General features: G+C 36.8%; 1 protein-coding gene across 1 annotated transcript in view; it reads right to left on the bottom strand.

Moving 5' to 3' along the window:
- Positions 1-311: 311 nt before the first annotated feature.
- The window catches only part of LOC114650331 (transcription regulator protein BACH1-like), a 152,178-nt gene continuing 132,853 nt past the window's right edge, over positions 312-19,636 (bottom strand). Inside the window, exons 4-5 of the mRNA XM_028799897.2 lie at positions 14,240-14,446; positions 312-6,176 (exon numbers count right to left, since the gene is read on the bottom strand). Coding sequence (XP_028655730.1) covers positions 5,892-6,176; positions 14,240-14,446 — 492 coding nt within the window. The 3' untranslated portion in view covers positions 312-5,891. The remainder of the gene's footprint in view (positions 6,177-14,239; positions 14,447-19,636) is intronic.

The raw sequence follows: 19,636 nt of genomic DNA, 5'->3' as shown, positions 1-19,636 counted from the left end.
TGATTCCGCCAGAACGGAACGACTCGCCCCAAATACCTCATTAACTTCCTTGCGTCGTGCAATCACGCCCACGGAGAGTGACATGGCTTTATGGATTTAAAACTGGCCCTTTTTGTTTGAAGCTGCGGACCCACAGATTGACTAGTGCCTTGTTCAGGAATCGTTCCAGTCTTGGGCCCAATACTTGCTGGGATGGGTTCCAACTTCCCCGTGACCATACTCAGGATGGGTGGATGGAAGTGTGGGGATTTAAATCATTATACAGTAACGTTATTTAGGCCACAAGAAAATAAAACAAATGTCTATTTCAGAATTTTTAAGTTACTTTTATTATGATGTCTTGCACATCTTACATTCATAATAATCTCACAATGAACATTTATGTAAAGGGTTTGTATATATCAAACAAAAATGGTTAAATGGCATTTAATAAGTACAGGTGGAAAAGGTAATTATTTATGCACAATAATGTTGGAAATGAAAGATTCAATGAAAAAGAGGAAGGGTTAAAATAACAGGTACTTAATTTTTTAAATTTTAATTGCTGCAAACTCACATACAGTGGCTATAAAAAGTTTTCACCCTCTCTTTTCAAAGTAACTGATCACATTACATATTCACCCCCTTAGATTATGAATGGTGCAGCTGGTTGGTTAGTAAAATGGAGATAATATATCTTTAGTCAAGGGTTCAATTGACTGTAGTATAAATGTACCCGTATCTGGAAGGTCAAACTTGTGTGTATTCAATATTGTGGCCTAACCTACACAACAATAAAGCATCCATGAGAAAAGATCACAAGTCAGAAGATGAATATAAAAAAATAATCCAAGTCACTGAATGTCCCTTTAAGTACTGTTAAATCAATCTTTAAGAAAGGGAAAGAGTATGGTACTGATGTAAACCAGCCTAAATTAGTCTATCCACAAAAACAGAGTGATTCTGAAAGGCCAACAAGAGATCTATGACAACTCTGAAGGAGTTATAAGCAATAGTGACTAAAATTGGAGAGACTATGCATACATCTGTTGCTTGGGTGCTTCACCAGTCACAGCTTCATTGCAGAGTGAGAAAGAGAAAGCCACTGTTAAAAAAAAGAGCTCATGACATCTTGGCTAGAGTTTGCCTTAAGGCTCAAGGCAGACCCTGAAGTCAGCTGAAAATAGGTTCTGTGGTCTGATGATCCAAAATTAAATTGTATTTTATCAAAAACATACCATCCCTACTGCAAAGCATGACAGTAGCATCTTCATGCTGTTGGGATGCTTCTCTGCAGTAGTCCCTGGAGGGCTTGTGAGTGTAAAATGAATGCAGCAAAATACAGGGTATCCTGGATGAAAACCAGACTTTTGCACAAAACAATGACCCCAAGCATAAAGCCAAATCTACAAAGGAATGGCTTATAAACAACAATTTTAATATCCTGGAGTGGCAAAGTCCAGACCACACTCTAATTGAGAATTTGTGGCTGAACTTGATAAAGGCTGTTCACTCACCATTCCCATGTAACCTGACAGAGTTTGAGCAGTTACACAAAGAAGAATGGGGAAAAACTACACTGCCTAAAAACCTGTCCACACAGATTCAAAGCTGGAATTTCTGCCAAAGGTGCATCTGCTAAACACTGACTTAACGGTGGAATACTTCCATCCATCCATTATCCAACCTGCTATATCCTAACTACAGGTTCACGGGGGTCTGCAAGGTGGCATACTTGTGTGATCAATTATTTTATGTTTTATATTTGTCATTAATTTAGACCACTTTGCAGAGATCTATTTTCACTTTGATATTAGCTTGCTTATCACTACCAAACAACATAACCACCAACTATAAGAAAAACCAAGCTTGTGATTACACACAAAAACTCTTTGAATTACTAATGTCCAGTCAGGTTCTAATTCATTTAAAAAATCATACTAATGGCATATTAGCCAAGGAAATCAGTGCAGCATTAATAAAGTCAAAGATCTTATTGAGAAAAGACAAATTAGATGAGCCAAAAAATAATACACATACAAACATGTTTTTCTTAAATGTTTTCATGCATAAACAACATCAGATTAAAATTGTGAGATTCAGTGATATTATATAAAAATGTCACAAGGCAAAATTTCAATGTAGGATATGTTATTCAGTAAATTAGAGAATTGATCAAGGGACTGAATACTTTTGTGGCTGTATACATTACATGTCTGAAAATTATGTATATGTGTCTAAACATATACAGTATATACCAAATCATATTATTATTATCAAAAATTTGAAGAAGGCTAAAATCACAAAATGACTGTTGGCAGACAAAAGCATCTAAAATGTGAAATACATGACCCAAAAATCCTGCAAGTCTATGTTATTACAATCTGCAATTGAACGTTACTTTACATATGGCTTTTATTTTAAAAAAATATTACATTTTTAGTTAAATACTATAAAAAAATAATGAATGTAAAATGAATTATAACTTTATTACTGAAACAAATTTAAGTAGTAATTCAGTAAAAATGTATCAATATAGTTTTAGAAAGAAACAAAAAGTCTTTTTATGTTTATATTTATGAAAAACTTACCATGTTTCTTTTGTAAACAGTCATTCTACATTGAAACATGACATCTGCTCCATGTGTATTTGTCATATTCTTCATGAATGACATGATAACTAAGTCCGATATTTACATAAGCAGTCACCCTCCAGACCAGTATTGCTTGATTTATTGATTGTCAATATGCTATGGTGGCAGTAAATTTATTGAATGCTACTGAAGATTTTATTATGATATTTTTTATATTTTGTAATTTTATTTAAAAAAACCCTTCAGCTGAGAAGATTCCAAGGAAAAATATTTACAAACCATTAAAAGTAGTACCCAATCAAGAAGCAGACATTAAGAGACACTAAATAAATAAATTATATTTAAGTAGATTTTTGCATTGTTGAAAAACAAAATAGAAAATAAAGATCCACTCAATGCCAATAGTCGCACTACTTAGGATTTGTTACCAAATCTAATATCAACTAAACAAGTATACAAGTGGGAAACTATACATTTTAAATGCATTTGCAAAATCACTGCATGGCTCATTTTCGGAAATAATAATGCTTTCTGATACTGAGATTAGAGTAAATGTAGGGTTATAAAATACAAATTTATAGGTGGCTGTTTGTTTTTGTTAGAATATTTATAGATGAATGTTTATTTTTGGGATTATTGACATTATTGACACACATAAAAGTATTTCTGTATCAATAAGCATTTGATGTGCTACACAACAGAAACAGTTAAAACCATTCCATTGTAATATTTTTAGGATCCCTGAAACCTGCAAAAATATTCATAATGCTGGGCCACCTTAATTTTACTCGCAACTCCTCATCACTAAGCTAATAACACCTTTATTTTGCAAATGTGTCAATCGGCTGTGGGCAGGCAGCCTGCTATCCTATCCCCTACCAAGGCAGCTGAAGTCTGTTTATCTGTGAGTGAGATGTCTGGAATTGTATAGGAAAATAATACATTGTTATTTGATATACGCAGGTTGCATGTCTGTTCCATGTCTACAATAATCTGTGTAAATGTAGTATGCCGTTTTTTGCTAGGCAAGAAATGTTGAACACATAACTAAAACAGAACATTTTTCATATATTATAGTAATAATGACAAAATGTTGACGTGAAGTGTGTAATGTGTGAAGACTGAAGTCCAAATATCAAATAAACACTTTCACAAAAAGTAACTTCGTTAATTCACGTCTCTATCTGAAAACTAACAGTGTCAGATCGAGGCAATGTGAACGTGACTGAGACAATAAAACCGAATAAAAGAAAATGCTAACTTTTATAAGTACCATAACTTTACATAGGCTGTTAAGACTCTACTTTATGTGCAATTTTTCTTTTTTGATTCACACATTACACACTTCACTTCAACAGTTTCTCATTTTTTTTATTCAGTTTTATTCTTGGATTCTTGAATAAAACTGAATTTGAACTATTTTTTAATTCAATTTTATTCTTGGATTCTTGAATAAAACTGAGTAAAAAAATTGTTCAAATGACATGTTGATGTGAATGTCTGTGTGCGAGGAAAAGTAACATTCACCATAGACATTGTGGTGTCTGTTTGCTCAACAAGACACCAAGAAGAAATGATTGGGCTGCATTTGTATGTCTGCTTTTATCCCTTCAGTGCTAACTTTTACAAGTACCATAACTTTATGCAGGATGTTACAGACTCACATCAAATATATGTTTTTATTATGTGAAAATAATAGCAGCTCACTACTCAAAGCGCTAAATGTAAGGACGATGCAAGATTCGAACCTATTACCTTGAGGTTGCTAAGTAGTGGCTTTTCCACTGCGCCATCTGAGACAGAATAGCATTACTACTGTGACAACTGGTTGAAAATGAAAAGTGCAAACACACATATATGTGAACATCCTTTACTTTGTACTGACAGATAGCTGGGCTTTTAGCAACATGTCAATTGATCAGCTTCTTTTTCTTCACTTTTATTCTTGAGTAAAAGCATATTTATTTTGTTACATCTTTTGTGAAAGTGTTTATTGGATATTTGGGGTTCAGTCTCCACACATTCTACACTTCACGTCAACATTATAATGTAACATAAGAAAACATTTTCTCTTCTTATTGTATTTCATTACCTACATAATTCCTTACAAATCATCAGATAAACACTTCAATACAGACTTGAACTGTGATGTTTGCAGCCTGGTGATGCCTTCATCTGACTGAACAGGGGTGGGAGATGGGTGTAGCATTTACACATTTACAAAACAAAAGCAAGCTATTAGCGCAGTGATAAGGAACTATGAGGTTTTTGGCGTTTGTCAGGAAAATTTAAGGAGGTCTGGGACAATGAAAAAAAAATGTAAACTTCAGGGATTCTAGTGTTAAGAAAGATAATAACTTATAATTTTTTTATGAAAGTTCATTAGCAAATTGTATCACCACAATATATTAATAAACTAAAGTAAGAAAAACTAAAATGGCAAAATAATGAAAGTGTCTTTCAGAATCATGAAAACATATTGGAGGGCGTGCCTGCATGCTTTCAAGGGTAGGCTTATTAAAGCCATTAAATGATAATGTGCATACATTCAGCATATGAAAATTTAGGTTTGTACAGCATTTGCTTTGATGACATAGTGGATTAATCCCACTGATATACACAATGTGCTCCTAGCATCTTGCATCAAAAATATTTTGATGGCACATGGAAGACGGTTGACTCTTGAAAAACCACCATAATGTATCTTGACATATAACTACTAAATATTTTTGTTGGAAGTTGCATTTGTACACCATTCGCAAGTCGACTTGTGCAAAGGTTAGATGACTGTAGCATAATTAAAACTGCTAGTAGCTACTAAGTACTGAATGTTATATTCTGTGTGATGCTGTCTGATTACCTATTTTGAATGTTGGCTTGAAAACTACTGTATATACATTTAAAAATACATGGAACACAAATACATTACATATAGAGATAGTGAAAGACTATAACAGCATACATCTGCCAAGTATAAAAATGTAAAACCATGACGAATGGGAAAGAAGGTAAAAGACCACAATATTCCAGTTGTAAACATGATGAAGACTATACTGCTGAAATGTTGTCTTTTAGCTTCATTGCTTTTCAATGTGGAAAAATTTTTTAACTTTTTGTTCCTTATATTACATATACAGTATATCTTCTGTGAGAATCTAATGCTTATTATAAAAGATTCAGGTCAATAATGTCAAATATCTGCTTCCTCATAAAACTCTCATATTTTTGGCATAATTTTGTTTTTTATTGTTATAAGAATTTGTTGTGTATCCCTGAAAATAAACGATTGAGATTTGTTGTACAATCATCATTAATAGACTAAACTTTAGACTCTTCTGTAAAGCCTACAACTAAAGTATCTACAGGAAAGTCCTTAATAGAAGATACCAGAAGATCACATTCATTGATATCCTTTCCTTCTGTCATCAGGGAAGAAAGCGGACATTCTGGAGAAGAATATTTGGCAAGAACACTGATTTGGTCAGGTTTAAGAGCAGCTTCACTGCATATCTTATGGCAAAGACCAGAAAGATTGTGCTTTATTTCTTCAATGTTTATTTTTAACTGGTTACTTTCAAACAGCATCTTCTTCTTTTCATTTTTCTGTAAATAGAAACACAAATAGTACGCTGGCGTTATTGCTGCAGTTTTCAAAAAGTGAATCTAGACAGATAAATGATAAAACACTTGTTAAAATTTTTTTTTTTTCAAAACATACTGTTAAAACGTTAATACAAAATATTGGTCACATGATTTTTCAAGCATATCACTGTAGCTTTCAAATTTTGGAAAACAGAATATGCTATAACATGTATAGCACACGTCTATCTTCTCTCCTGAAACTGGTGATTAAATCAATTTAATACTTCATGTACCCTTAATGTTTTCTTCAAAGAGAATTGTATAGCTTAAAGAACTGCTGCCACATGACTCAGAGCTGAGGTACCATACACAAAGTGTTTCAAAAGAATATGAAACTTGTAATGTTTAAAACCAGCAAACAATAAGAGTAAGTCCTGGAAAAATTATTTTCATGAGTATATTTCCACTGAAACTCATTATATATAACTCTAAGAAGGCCCTATATTAAGAAAGAAAAAAAAACTAATAGGTGCAGCCAGGCCTTCTACTGTATGTCAACAAACAGTAAAACAGAAACCAAACCTGTCAGTTAAATTATTATGGCTAATAGAAGATTACCTACTGACCGGCTGATCATCTTATCACATCACTCCAGTTGTAGCTTCTCTGGCAAAGAAGCCGCATTGTGAAGATGGACACTATTGTCAGTGTCAGAGGATATTCAGCCTATGCCCTGTATACAGAAGAAGCTGGGTTCTGCCCAGCGACTTAAGAGATACTGTAACTTTCAAGATTTTGTTCACATAGGAATGCACACAGGAAGGTGAGAAAAGCAGAGAATGCCTTTTGATGTGTATCTCTTGGTTTATTTTTTGTGCATACCTCATTTGTTATTTAAACTGAAATAATAATAATAATAAAATAATTCATTACATTTATATAGCGCTTTTCTCAGTACTCAAAGCGCTATCCACACAGGGAGGAACCAGGAAGCGAACCTACAATCTTCCACAGTCTCCTTACTGCAAAGCAGCAGCACTACAACTGCGCCACCTGTGAGGAAATGGTCATGTGTGCCTTCTCTTTGGAGAACGCATTCAACCGTGTCCCTCGAAGCATCCTGTGGGTTGTGCTCCAAGAGTACGGGGTACAAGGCTCGTTGTTATGAGCCATTCAGTCCCTGTACAGGAGGAGCAGGAGCTTGGTCCGCATTGCCGGTAATAAGTCAGACTCATTTCCTGTTGAGGTTGGACTCCGCCAGGGCTGCCCTTTGTCACCGATTCTGTTCATAAGTTATATGAACAGAATTTCTAGGCGCAGCCAAGGAGGGGAGGAGGTCTTGTTCGCTGACCTCAGAATCTCATCTCTGCTATTTGCGGATGACGTGGTTCTGTTGGCTTCATCGGACAGTGGCTTCCAGCTCTCATTGGAGCGGTACGCAGCTGAGTGCAAAGCAGTGGGAATGAGAGTCAGCACCTCTAAATCCGAGGCCATGGTTCTCAGCCAGAAAAGGGTGGAATGCTCTCTCCGGGTTGGGAGCACAGTACTGCCTCAAGTGGAGGAGTTCAAGTATCTCGGGGTCTTGTTCACAAGTGAGGGAAGAATGGAGCGGGAGGTTGACAGATGGATCGGTACGGCATCCGCAGTAATGCGGGCTCTGCAACGGTCCGTCGTGGTGAACAGAGAGCTGAGCCAAAAGGCGAGGCTGTCGATTTACCAGTCGATCTACGTTCCTACCCTCACCTATGGCCACGAACTTTGGGTAGTGACCGAAAGAGCAAGATCGCGGATACAAGCGGCCGAAATGAGTTTTTTCCGCAGGGTGGCTGGACTTTCCCTTAGAGATAGGGTGAGGAGTTCAGTTATCCGGGAGAGACTCGGAGTAGAGTCACTACTCCTCCGCATTGAGAGGAGTCAGTTGAGGTGGTTCGGGCATCTGGTTAGGATGCCCCCTGGACGCCTCCCTGGGGGGGTGTTCCGGGCATGCCCCACTGGGAGAAGGCCACGGGGCAGACCCAGGACACGCTGGAGGGATTATATCTCCCGGCTGGCCCTGGAACGCCTCGGGGTCCTCCCAGAGGAGCTGGAGGAGGTGGCCGGGGAAAGGGATGTCTGGGCTTCCCTGCTTAGGCTGCTGCCCCCACGACCCTACCTCAGATAAGCGGTGGATAATGGATGGATGGATGGTCATGTGAGCAATTGAAAGCAAATTTAGATATCTGCAATGACAACTTATCACACTGAGATGCTTGCTCGCTGTTACAAAATACCACAGAGGTCTCATCAAATGCTCATTAGGCTTTGTAGCTTCTTTTACTAGGTCTATTTTTGTGTGTTGTCATTCATATTAGACTTATGTCCTAACTATTCCCGCAAGATTTTTTTATTATACGCTGTAACTGCATTTATGAGTTTCCATAGTTCTTTCCTGCCATTGTGATATTACTGTGATTACATAGTACTCTGTATTAACTTGGTTCAAAGTTATTGTGTCACACAACTCTTTTTAGTTTATATATATATATATATTTTATATATATATATATATTTGCAGCTGAAGATCCACGAAGGGAGAAAAAACGAATCACGTATCATAAAATAGTTTTTTATTCCTGAGCTTTCAACCCCTATCAGGGGTCTTCATCAGAGGATAATGCTTAGACTTACAAGAATCAAAGGCAATATATAGCAACACATTCAGTGGGGGGGGGGGGGGGGGGTTGTATAGTTTAATTATTGTGTACATGTCCTTCTTAAGTTGGCATATGCTGGATTTATGTCCAAGTGTCTGTTGATGGCGTTTTCATCTGATAGCCAAGACTCTGCCAACTCTCTGGCACTTTTAGTACTGGCCTTAAATTTTACTTTTACGTTGTCCCAGTTGAATGTGTGTCCTGTCGATTTAGTATGTGCGTATATCAACGATAGTGCATCCTTTCTTCTGACGGCGTTGCGATGTTCCTGTACACGTGTTGAGATTCTTTTTGATGTTTGTCCTATGTATACTGCTGAGCAAGAATTGCATGGAATACTATAAACTGCGTTTTGTGTTTCGGCTGTAGATTTCTTGTTTTTAGCATTAAACAGGACCATGCGCAGATTGTTCATGGGTTTATGTGCTATTCTGATGCCCCACTTGGTCAGGGTGCGTGCAGTGCCTTCTGACACATTATGGTGATACGGGAGTGAATGCCAGGTGGGGTGGGGGTTCTGATTTAAGTCGATTGTATGCTGATTCCTTTGGCGTCTGCTGTGTAGACTCCGATTAATGAATGTTTTTGAGTATCCGTTCGAGGTGAAAAGATGGAATAGATAGCGTCTCTCATTAATTTTTGTTTCCTTGGTATTACAATGCGTGTGGACTCGTTTGAATAGGGTTTTCACGCAGCTCCGTTTATGAGATACCGGGTGGTTGCTGGCGAAGTGTAGAATCTTGTCTGAGTAGCATTGTTTGCGGTAAACACTTGTGGTCAGGGTGGCGTCAGTATTTCTTGTGATGTAAATGTCCAGGAAGCTAATGTGTTGGTTGATTTCTTTTTCCATTGTGAACTGGATTGCAGGGAATATTGTGTTAATATGATTGTAGAACTCATTCAGCTGGTTCTTTCTTAATATGACGAATGTGTCGTCTACATAGTGTATCCAAATTTTGGGTGTAATCTGGGATAAAGCTATGTTTTCAAATCGCTGCATTACCAGTTCAGCTAGGAGTCCAGATAACGGTGATCCCATTGGCATGCCTTCTTTCTGTGTGTAATACTTGCCGTTGAAATGAAAGTGAGTTTTTTGGCAAAGTGATATTAGGTGAATTATGTCTTTGATGGACAGTTTGGTTCTTGTCTCTATGGTGGGGTCACTATCCAGTTTCATTAATAGTGTTTCTGTGGCCAGTTGGATCGGGATCATGGTGTATAGCGATACAACATCAAACGAGACCATGATCTCGTCCTCGGCGATGGATACGTCTTTCAAGCGCTGTAATGCCGACTCCGCGCTGTTGACGGAATAATCTGAGTCGTCAGTTAAATGTTTAAGTAGTTGGAAAAGTCTTTTTGACAAGTTGTATGATGGTCCGCCTATTAGGCTAACCACTGGTCTGTATTTTAGTGGTGTTTTGTGTATTTTTGGGAGTCCATAAAATTCCGTGCAGTTAGATACAACCCCCCCCATTGATCATACTGACTTAGTCACCTCCACCCACCCCCCCCACTGAATGTGTTGCTATATATTGCCTTTGATTCTTGTAAGTCTAAGCACTATCCTCTGATGAAGACCCCTGATAGGGGTTGAAAGCTCAGGAATAAAATAACTATTTTATGATACGTGATTCGTTTTTTCTCCCTTCGTGGATCTCCAGCTGCAAATATGCAAACCGTAACACAGACCTTCTCTTCCATATTATATATATATATATATATATATATATATATATATATATATATATGTGTGTGTGTGTGTGTGTGTGTGTGCTTGATATGTATAGTTTATTTGGATGCTTGATGTATGTCCAGGCTCTTCCAACAAACCTCCAGCTGAAATAAGGTTAAAAAAAGAAGAAAAAAAAAAAAAAAACAGAACACCCTAAAACTACCATCCAATTTTCGCCCAACCACTCAAAGCCATCAAAGGGAGTGAAAAACAAAATTGTAAAACCACATCTCAGAAACACAGACATATAAAGAAAGGGCCACGGAGGAGGAAAGTGACACTGACACCTGCCACAGTGAATGTTACGGTAGGGAAAGCCCCTTTCCATTGGCCCTTATAGTGTCTCGACGGCCAATATTGTGGAAGGAATGAGGGGGAGCGTGGTCAGGGCTTTACCTCCTTTGGGGTGCTAGAGTGCAGCTCCCAAAGGCTGTTGTGGCACCACAGATTCTGGCAGGGCACGCTGGAAGTTGAAGTTCAATGCAGCCTTATTGTGTTCCATGGATGCTACCAGTGGGAGCTGTGGAAGATGCAGAGCCCTACTTTGGGCTTTCACCACACCTGGGAGTGATTCCAAACTTCACTTACGAGACAACTGGAGCATTCCCAGGTTCAACTAAAAAGGAGCCTCCTGCCTTTGTTCCAGGAGCCAGTCGGGAGGAGGGGAGATGAAGCTTGCTGAGAGGAGCTGAGGTGGAAGCAGAGTGAAAGAAAGAAAGAAAGAAAGAAAGAAAGAAAGAAAGAAAGAAAGAAAGAAAGAAAGAAAGAAAGAAAGAAAGAAAGAAAGAAAGTGTGCTTTGGTGTTGTTTATTCTGCTTGCTGTACTGTGCTGAGCAGATTGGAAACATAAGGGAAAGCTTTTCCCAGAAAAAAAAAATTGTGTGTACTGAACTTGTGACCTGTGTTTGTCTGTGTTGGATTTGTGGAGCTGTGAACCTCCTGCAGGGAGCGATAGCAATAAACAAACACAGCAAACCCCCCACTACATCAGAAGAATGGATCAGAAAGAGCAAAAAACAGTATCAAAAATTAAAGACCCACTGTAGAAATGTAAAGAAACAATGCTGGAAACTACATTTAACAAAATAGTTCAGTAATGAACATCTAGTGAACCATCCAATGTTGTGGTAACACTGAGGAAAGCAGAGTACTTTAATTAGGAGGAGCAGTCAGTGTAAGAGTTCCTTGTGCAGAGCTTTGCAATGCCTAAAGAAAACAGTTTGAGAAACCATAAAATGAAAATTTTTTCTAATATTTAATGCCTCAACCACCAGAACCGGATTTGCTGGAGAATCAAATAAACCTTGGGAGTCTCCCAGGCTAATCTTCAAAGATGCTGGTTTTTGGATAAACAGCAATGCAAATTAATAATTAAAAAGGCTACTTGGATTAATAAAAAAACAATTTAAAAATGATGTATGATAAAAACACACTACATACACTGTGAAATACTTATGGACATACTGAACTAAGATGGGGGTATAAGCTATGATCTAATTGTAATTCTGTCAAGTGCCTTTGAAAAAAATAAAAATGTCAGAATTCTTTTTCTTTCAAAGGTAATATTTGTCTTTCTCAGATACAAAACTGTAGGACATGCTGAAGCCCTCTCTATTACCAAAAAGAAACATCCATCCATCCATTTTCCAACCCGCTGAATCCGAACACAGAGTCATGGGGGTCTGCTGGAGCCAATCCCAGCCAACACAGGGCACAAGGCAGGAACCAATCCTGGGCAGGGTGCCAACCCACCGCAGGACACACACAAACACATCCACACACATCAAGCACACACTAGGGCCAATTTAGAATCGCCAGTCCACCTAACCTGCATGTCTTTGGACTGTGGGAGGAAACCGGAGCGCCCGGAGGAAACCCACGCAGATACGGGGAGAACATGCAAACTCCACGCAGGGAGGACCTGGGAAGCGAACCCAGGTCCTCAGGTCTCCCAACTGCAAGGCAGCAGAGCTACCCACTGTGCCACCGTGCCGCCCCAAAAAGAAACAGCACAAGATATTTGTTCTTGTTAGACCCTCCATTAGCATCTGCTGAATGAGGCAATCCATGTCAAGATACAGAAAAAGAGTTTTTCACGTTGGGTCTCTTCCAACCAAGAGGTCAAGTATTATCAAGGTGAAGGTCCAAAAACTTTAATTGACCTGCATGAACTCAAAACTGTTTGACATATTTAGAAGTGAAAAGTACTGTCAACCAGCTGCAATAATCAGATGAAGGTCTGCTCAAGAAAATAGGGCACATCTGTATAGGATTGATATGACTTTGGCTTATGTAACTCTGAGAGGATAAAAGATCTTGACTTTCTAGACCTTAGTGAGATACGTCCATCATGCGTAGCAAACATCTTTTTGGTTTTTCTTATAATCTGATGATTATCTTTCAAAGACAGCTGTAATTAAAGATTGTCTGTCTGAACATTTTCCAGCATTTGAGTGCCATTTCTACTGATTTCTGTAATGGTTATCAGGTAAGGTGGACCTGTTGGAACACCAAATATGTAAGCACAGAACCTGTCCCCCAATATGGGTAAGGTAAGAATTGTCACAGTCCAGCTCCTTTTGCACTTGTGCTAACCAGATTTTAAGTCAGACTTATATTTAAAGTGAATGATGTGAACCTGAGACTTGACTAAGTCTGTTAGGATGAAGAAGATTCTATGGATTCTTTCAGTCTCAAAACTGGTGCCATCCAATGCAGGAAACCAGTGCATCCATCACATACCTTAAGAACAACTTTGAAAGTGGTTGACTGAGACATCTTAACTGTAGCCAAGTAAGAAAAACACTCAAATAAGATAGTCAGTGGTGAGGTATATAATGTGGTATGTGTTGAAATGTGTTTGGTCAGAGCTCATGTGTCATGCACGTCAAATGATCTGTTCTTTCTTTCTTTCTTTCTCTTTCTTTCTTTCTTTCTTTCTTTCTTTCTTTCTTTCTTTCTTTCTTTCTTTCTTTCTTTCTTTCTTTCTGCTTTGTGTCTTGAGGTCATTTGAGGTCAAACTTGAAATGAAATAGATATTTTCAGGATCTGACCTTCTTTATTAAAATATTTGTTCTCTCTCCTTTCCATATGTATCCCTACTGTGAGAGTGGCAAAAGGTATTTTGTTAGGATAGTATGTGTTGGCGTTAAGTTAGAACTTGTAGACAAAGCAAAAAATTTCCATCTCAGGTAGGAGATCATGGAGCTAAAATAACAGTGTTCAAATACATTATTAGGTAATCTGTCCTATTTTCCAGGTGTCCACTAAAATTAGAAAATATTAATGATATTAAAGTTACTACAAAAGATAGCTGTTTAAGTTTATGATAATTATAAACCTTTTATGATCTTCTGGGACCCATATAGACATAACATGAATATGAGACAGGCAAGTTTTTTGAAAAACAGGTAAGTTAATTCATCTTTTATTTAAGAAATTGTGTTGGAAAATCTAAACATAATTATACATAATAGTGACTCAGAAAAGCATACTAGGCTAAAAAAGAAAATACAAAATACAGTATTAATAAGCATTCAAACAAGAAATGCATTTTGTATTTGAATGCATATTTGAATTGCAATCCATATTTATATTAAACTACTGTATTTTTAAATAAAAAAATTATTGGATTAAAAATAACTATTAGTACTTACCAGTCTATCAATTTCACATTTTAAATACTGAATGCAGTCTAGCTTTCTTTTACGACAGCGTTGTGCAGCAATTCGATTTTTGCTTCGTCGACGGATATCATGTATAAAATCCAGTTGTTCCTGAGATAAGCAGTATTTTTTTATCATCTGCTGAAATTCATTTCTAGCAACAGAGGCAATATTTTCCACAGGAAAAGGTAGCTCTATCTGTAAAATATTAAACAAATTATTGCTTAAATATTTGGAGAACTGCACATAACAATAAACTATAGAAGTGATTGTCAGAACAATCATAATGAATAAATAGATGAATAATAAATATAATTTATAGTGTATGGCTATAGTACTTCACAGCATCATGTGCAGAAAAAAATATCAAAGTGAAAATAAGTAAAAAAAAACACATTTAAGTTCCTTACACCAAATGAAGTAAGTTATTATCATAACATTTATTTGACAAAACAAGAGTTGGGAAATAAACCTGATAGGAAAAATCAGTTAGTACTCAAACCTTAATAAGAGCATAAAGTATGCATAATTTAGGCTTACTGATATTTTAGTGTTAAATAATTTATTACAAGAGTTTGCAAAGGCGAGTGCTGCTAGCTAACAGCTACTGCTGTGAAGTAATATAGTCTGATTCCAAGTTACTTTTCAAATAGTATGGTACAAATAAAAAATGCAGGGCATTCATAGAAGATTAAAAATAAATAAATGCATTGTTTTTATCTGAAATGCTTTCCATGTAAACTTGTGTTCTGTACTTAATACATTTTAAATGTTTTATTTTTGAATTATATGGAAGCCTTCATCTTGTAATAATGATCCTTAATTAAAGGTAAAAATAAAATGATCGAAGCAGCCAGATAATAAACAAATGTTGGATTAAATTTTATACAGCCCAAACTTTTGTTTCTGTATATGGAAGAACAGACAATACACAGTTCCTTGTATTGTTCTCTTTTAAAGGAAGAAATTACTTTGAATTGCATTGATGATATATGTCAGCATTTAGAATGCAGCAGTGTCAAAGATAAAACACCTATATTCTTAGTAGGGCCTAATTACTAATACGAATTTGACTGATATTGCTGGTATGTTAAAGTACAAGTTTTCCTGGAAAAAATCTGAATTAAAATACAATATTAAGTGTTTGATGTTTTCACATGAGCATGTTTTAATTTAATATTTAAACAGGTTAAATCAGAGTATTTTTAATGAAACCAAAGCACAGAGATATATTATGTTTGTCACTCTTTCTTAAGTGTGCACCGCTAGTGCAGTGAGCACAAAATCATACAGATGAACTTACAGTACATAAGAAATTTGACAAATGAGAGGACACCATTCAGTATATCAAGCTTGCTTGTTTAGCTAATAATGAAGCTGTCCCAATACTTCATCCAGATAATTTTAAAACGTAATCAAGGTTTTTCCTCCAACTCTATGGTTTGGTAGTTACACAAGCCTACAAACTACACCAGAATCAATGTAACTGGACACACACGCACACACACACAGACCTTAGCATTTTATTTAATAGTAGATTGATGTTTTGCTTTTGCCAACTATTATAGTTGCCTGTTCAAAAAAAAAAAAAGATTGGCTTGGCAAGATCTTACATTCATAAGACCATGCTGTTACTTAGTGTATTATTTTTATTTAGATACTTTCTAATTTATTTCTTATTATAGTTTCCATAATTTTTGTATTGGTCTATAATTACCAGTATCCATTTTGTTTCTCTTCTTGAAGAGTGGAGTCACATTTTCAACTTTCCAGCCAGTTTGTAAATGACATCTTTAATTTCTTTTAGTACAATTGGTAAAATCCTATCATGTCCAAGGGATTTATTCAATGTTTTGAGGGCCTGAAGCTCATTTGACTTATCTGTTTTAAAATCTATGAACTCAGAGCTTGTTTTTACTTTTGCATGTGACACTGCATTTGTTTCTGCCTTTACAAATACTTGGGTGAAATATTTGTTCAGTTAATTTCCTATTTTCTTCTAATTTTCATTGATTACTCCTTTTGTGACCCTAAGGTTTCTTAAATTCTCTTTTATTGTCCATTTTATACTGGAGTAATACTCAAAAATGCTTGCTGTTGTATTCACTAGAAATGTATTTTTTCAGTTTCTCTTTTGATGTTTCAAATGCTTTTTTTTCTCTTTTAATCTCTCAATTGTTAAACAGATGCTTATAAAGATAATAATATAGTCCATGTTGGCCTAAATATGACCTCAGTAGCAACATCCATCCATTTTCCAACCCACTGAATCCGAACACAGGGTCACGGGGGTCTGCTGGAGCCAATCCCAGCCAACAATCCCGCACACACAGACTCACACACCAAGCACACACTAGGGACAATTTAGAATCGACAATCCACCTAACCTGCATGTCTTTGGACTGTGGGAGGAAACCGGAGCACCCAGAGGAAACCCATGCAGACACAGGGAGAACCTGGGTCTCCTTACTGCAAGGCAGCAGAGCTACCACTGCGCCACCATGCTGCCCTCAGTAGCAACAAAGGTGTTTAATTATGCATTCTCATCTGATAATTATATGAAGTAAGAATTTTTTTAAAGGATTAATGAATAAATGAATCAGTACACATGTATATATTCTGTGAGATGCATGGATTAATTAAATGAATTAAACTGAATGTATTTATCTATGTATAATATGTATTACTTAATGTAGAATATTACTGTTATACAACCTGGGCGTGCTTGTTATAATCTTGTCCAGCTTTTTTTATTTGTTTTTGCCTTTTTTTCTGGTTTTTAATTGCTTTGCCGGGATTTTTTACAAGTTTTTTTTTGCAAATATTACAATGGCACCAAGAAACAGTAGCTCTTTATTAGACTTGTTAGACTACTGTAACCTTTACATTTTCATATCTCCCAAACACCCATTTGTCACAAGACTGACACTAACCTATTTCATTAGCAGATCCTGAAGACAAACACAAAAGAGCAAAAAGGAGAATAAGCTAAGAGAGTAGGCTTGAATGCAGCGTGAGTGATCATGGCAAAAGCATTACAATTTGAATGCATTTTAAAAACACAGAAAACATAAGGGTACCACTCATAATACAGTAGTGACAAATTTAATTGACATTCAAATCTTGTACTTGTCCTCAATAAAAAAACTATTGGGGAGCCAAAAGTAGTGGTTCTGTGCCTAAAGATATGCACTGGTATCTAGATGGTTGCTGGTTCCAATCCTGATACTACCATACTACCATTGACCCCCTTCTTTTGACACCCACTGCACGCCCAATCTACCTGGAAAGGGGTCTCTCTTTGAACTGCCTTTCCCAAGGTTTCTTCCATTTTTCCCTACTAGGTTTTTTTGGGAGTTTTTCCTTGTCTTCTTAGAGAGTCAAGGCTGGGGGGCTGTCAAGAGGCAGGGCCTGTTAAAGCCCATTGCGGCACTTCCTGTGTGATTTTGGGCTATACAAAAATAAACTGTATTATTGTATTGTATTGTATCCTAGTCAGCTGGGCCCTTGAGCAAGGCCTTTAACCTAAAAAGTATCGCAGGGATGCTGTACAATGGCTGACTCTGTGCTTTGACCCCCAAGGCCATTTGAAAAGACAACCTCCTCTTAGGGTTTAATACAGTATATCCAAGTATAGCCTTAATTCACTGAAAATCCTTGGCATGCACTAGTCTGCGACAAGTTTCTCACACCTTACACAGGGCAACTAAAGAACACATAATACACAAATGATGTGACAAAAAAAAAGACTTTTTTTTCGTTACATCTCTGACAACAAGTAAACATATTTGCTCCTTAAGGGTGAGTAATGCACATGAAGATACAACTGTGTGTTTGATAAGTCCAAATAAATTCACAGCTAACAAAACATTCTGGAAAATCTTAGCTGCATAACAAGCGCAGGCTCTTTTCAGAGAAATGTATCAGTGCATGTTTAACTAACACCAATGTCTATTTAGAGTTCAAATATTGGCCCAATATATTGGTTCCTGAATTATTGGTTGGGTACTAATACTATGGGAAATCAGCCAGACTAAAAAGCAAGCATTTCAATGTGGTATCTAAAGAATTTCCTCATTGCAAAGTGAGATTTCACTTGTGGAGTATCTCCACACTTGCTAAAAAGGAAAGTGAAAAAGATATTGCAGTATTACTATCATCACTAGTTTAACACTAGAATCCCTGAAGTCTACAGGAAAACTAGTAATACACCATCAGTATGGCACTGCCAGATCTAAACAACAGCGTGGAGAGTTGCTTGCTTACTGAAGTGACTTTAGCTGCAGGTGAAAGTCCAGTTTTACTTATTTTGCCAAGCAGAGTTGTGTTGTGGAGCAGCAGACTATTAGCCAGCGAAAGCACTGTGAAGAAGCTGTCTGTTGTTATGGTTCTGCCTTTGTCCAGAAACGGCTCCATAAGCTTTATGACCACAGACTCGGAAAGTCTTTGCCCTGGGTTGTAACTCTAAACACAGTTCTCAACGAAACGTTGCCAGATGTTCAAAATCCCAGAAACCTGTAATTTTTCACATGTTCTGCATGGGTGTCTTTGTTGTCAAAGTGCAAATCTCAGGGACATAAAATTTATAGACAGTATTTTACCACCTGCAGGCCTGAAAAAATATCAGAAATCAGAAAATAGATTCTACTGTGTTTGGACAGGTGTGATAATGAATATCACGGGGGCTTAGGAAGAACAGGGGTCTTAGGCTTGAATCAGTGTTTAGACCCCACCTGGCTGTATTGAGGGAAACAAAGAAAAACAAGCATTTAGAGTTGAGGTTAGGAGCAGTGAGACTTGAATAGACAACACATAAGAACAGTAAACCCTTAATGAAGAGAATAAGAGCAGGTAATAGGAGTGAAGAGGGGCACAAAATGACAGAAACAGCAACTGAGATTACGAACAATATACACATTATCTAAACCTGTTTATCCAGAGCAGGATCTCAGGAAACCCGGAGCCTAACCAAGCAAGTTTGGATGCAAGGCAGGAAAAATCCCTGGTATGCAAAATGTATGATATGGGTGATGTTAAGAACAAAAAGAATATGATATTTCAACTGAGAGAGAGAGAAATTGAAAAAGTAGGATAAATATTTTAAAACATAATTCTGCTACTGGATTATTTTCACAATATCAGGTATTTTGAGCTGTGAATGTAAACTAAAAAAAGATAAATTAATAAATAATTTAGCCATTCACTGGATAAATATATGCGGGTGGCTCGTGGTGGATGACTTTCTGTTTTAGAGTTAGGAATATTCATTCAAAAACCAAAACTAAAAATATTTTTAGTAAATTATTATTTTGTTTCAGTCTTTCCAGCTACTTTAATAGTTTCATTTAATTTTAGTTTTTCATTTTGGTTTTGTTAATTATTTTTATT

Source organism: Erpetoichthys calabaricus, chromosome 4 (genome assembly GCF_900747795.2).
Source record: "Erpetoichthys calabaricus chromosome 4, fErpCal1.3, whole genome shotgun sequence".
NCBI lineage: Eukaryota > Metazoa > Chordata > Cladistia > Polypteriformes > Polypteridae > Erpetoichthys > Erpetoichthys calabaricus.
The sequence above is the reverse complement of the archived record's forward strand: the minus strand, read 5'-3'. Positions and strand labels throughout refer to the sequence as shown.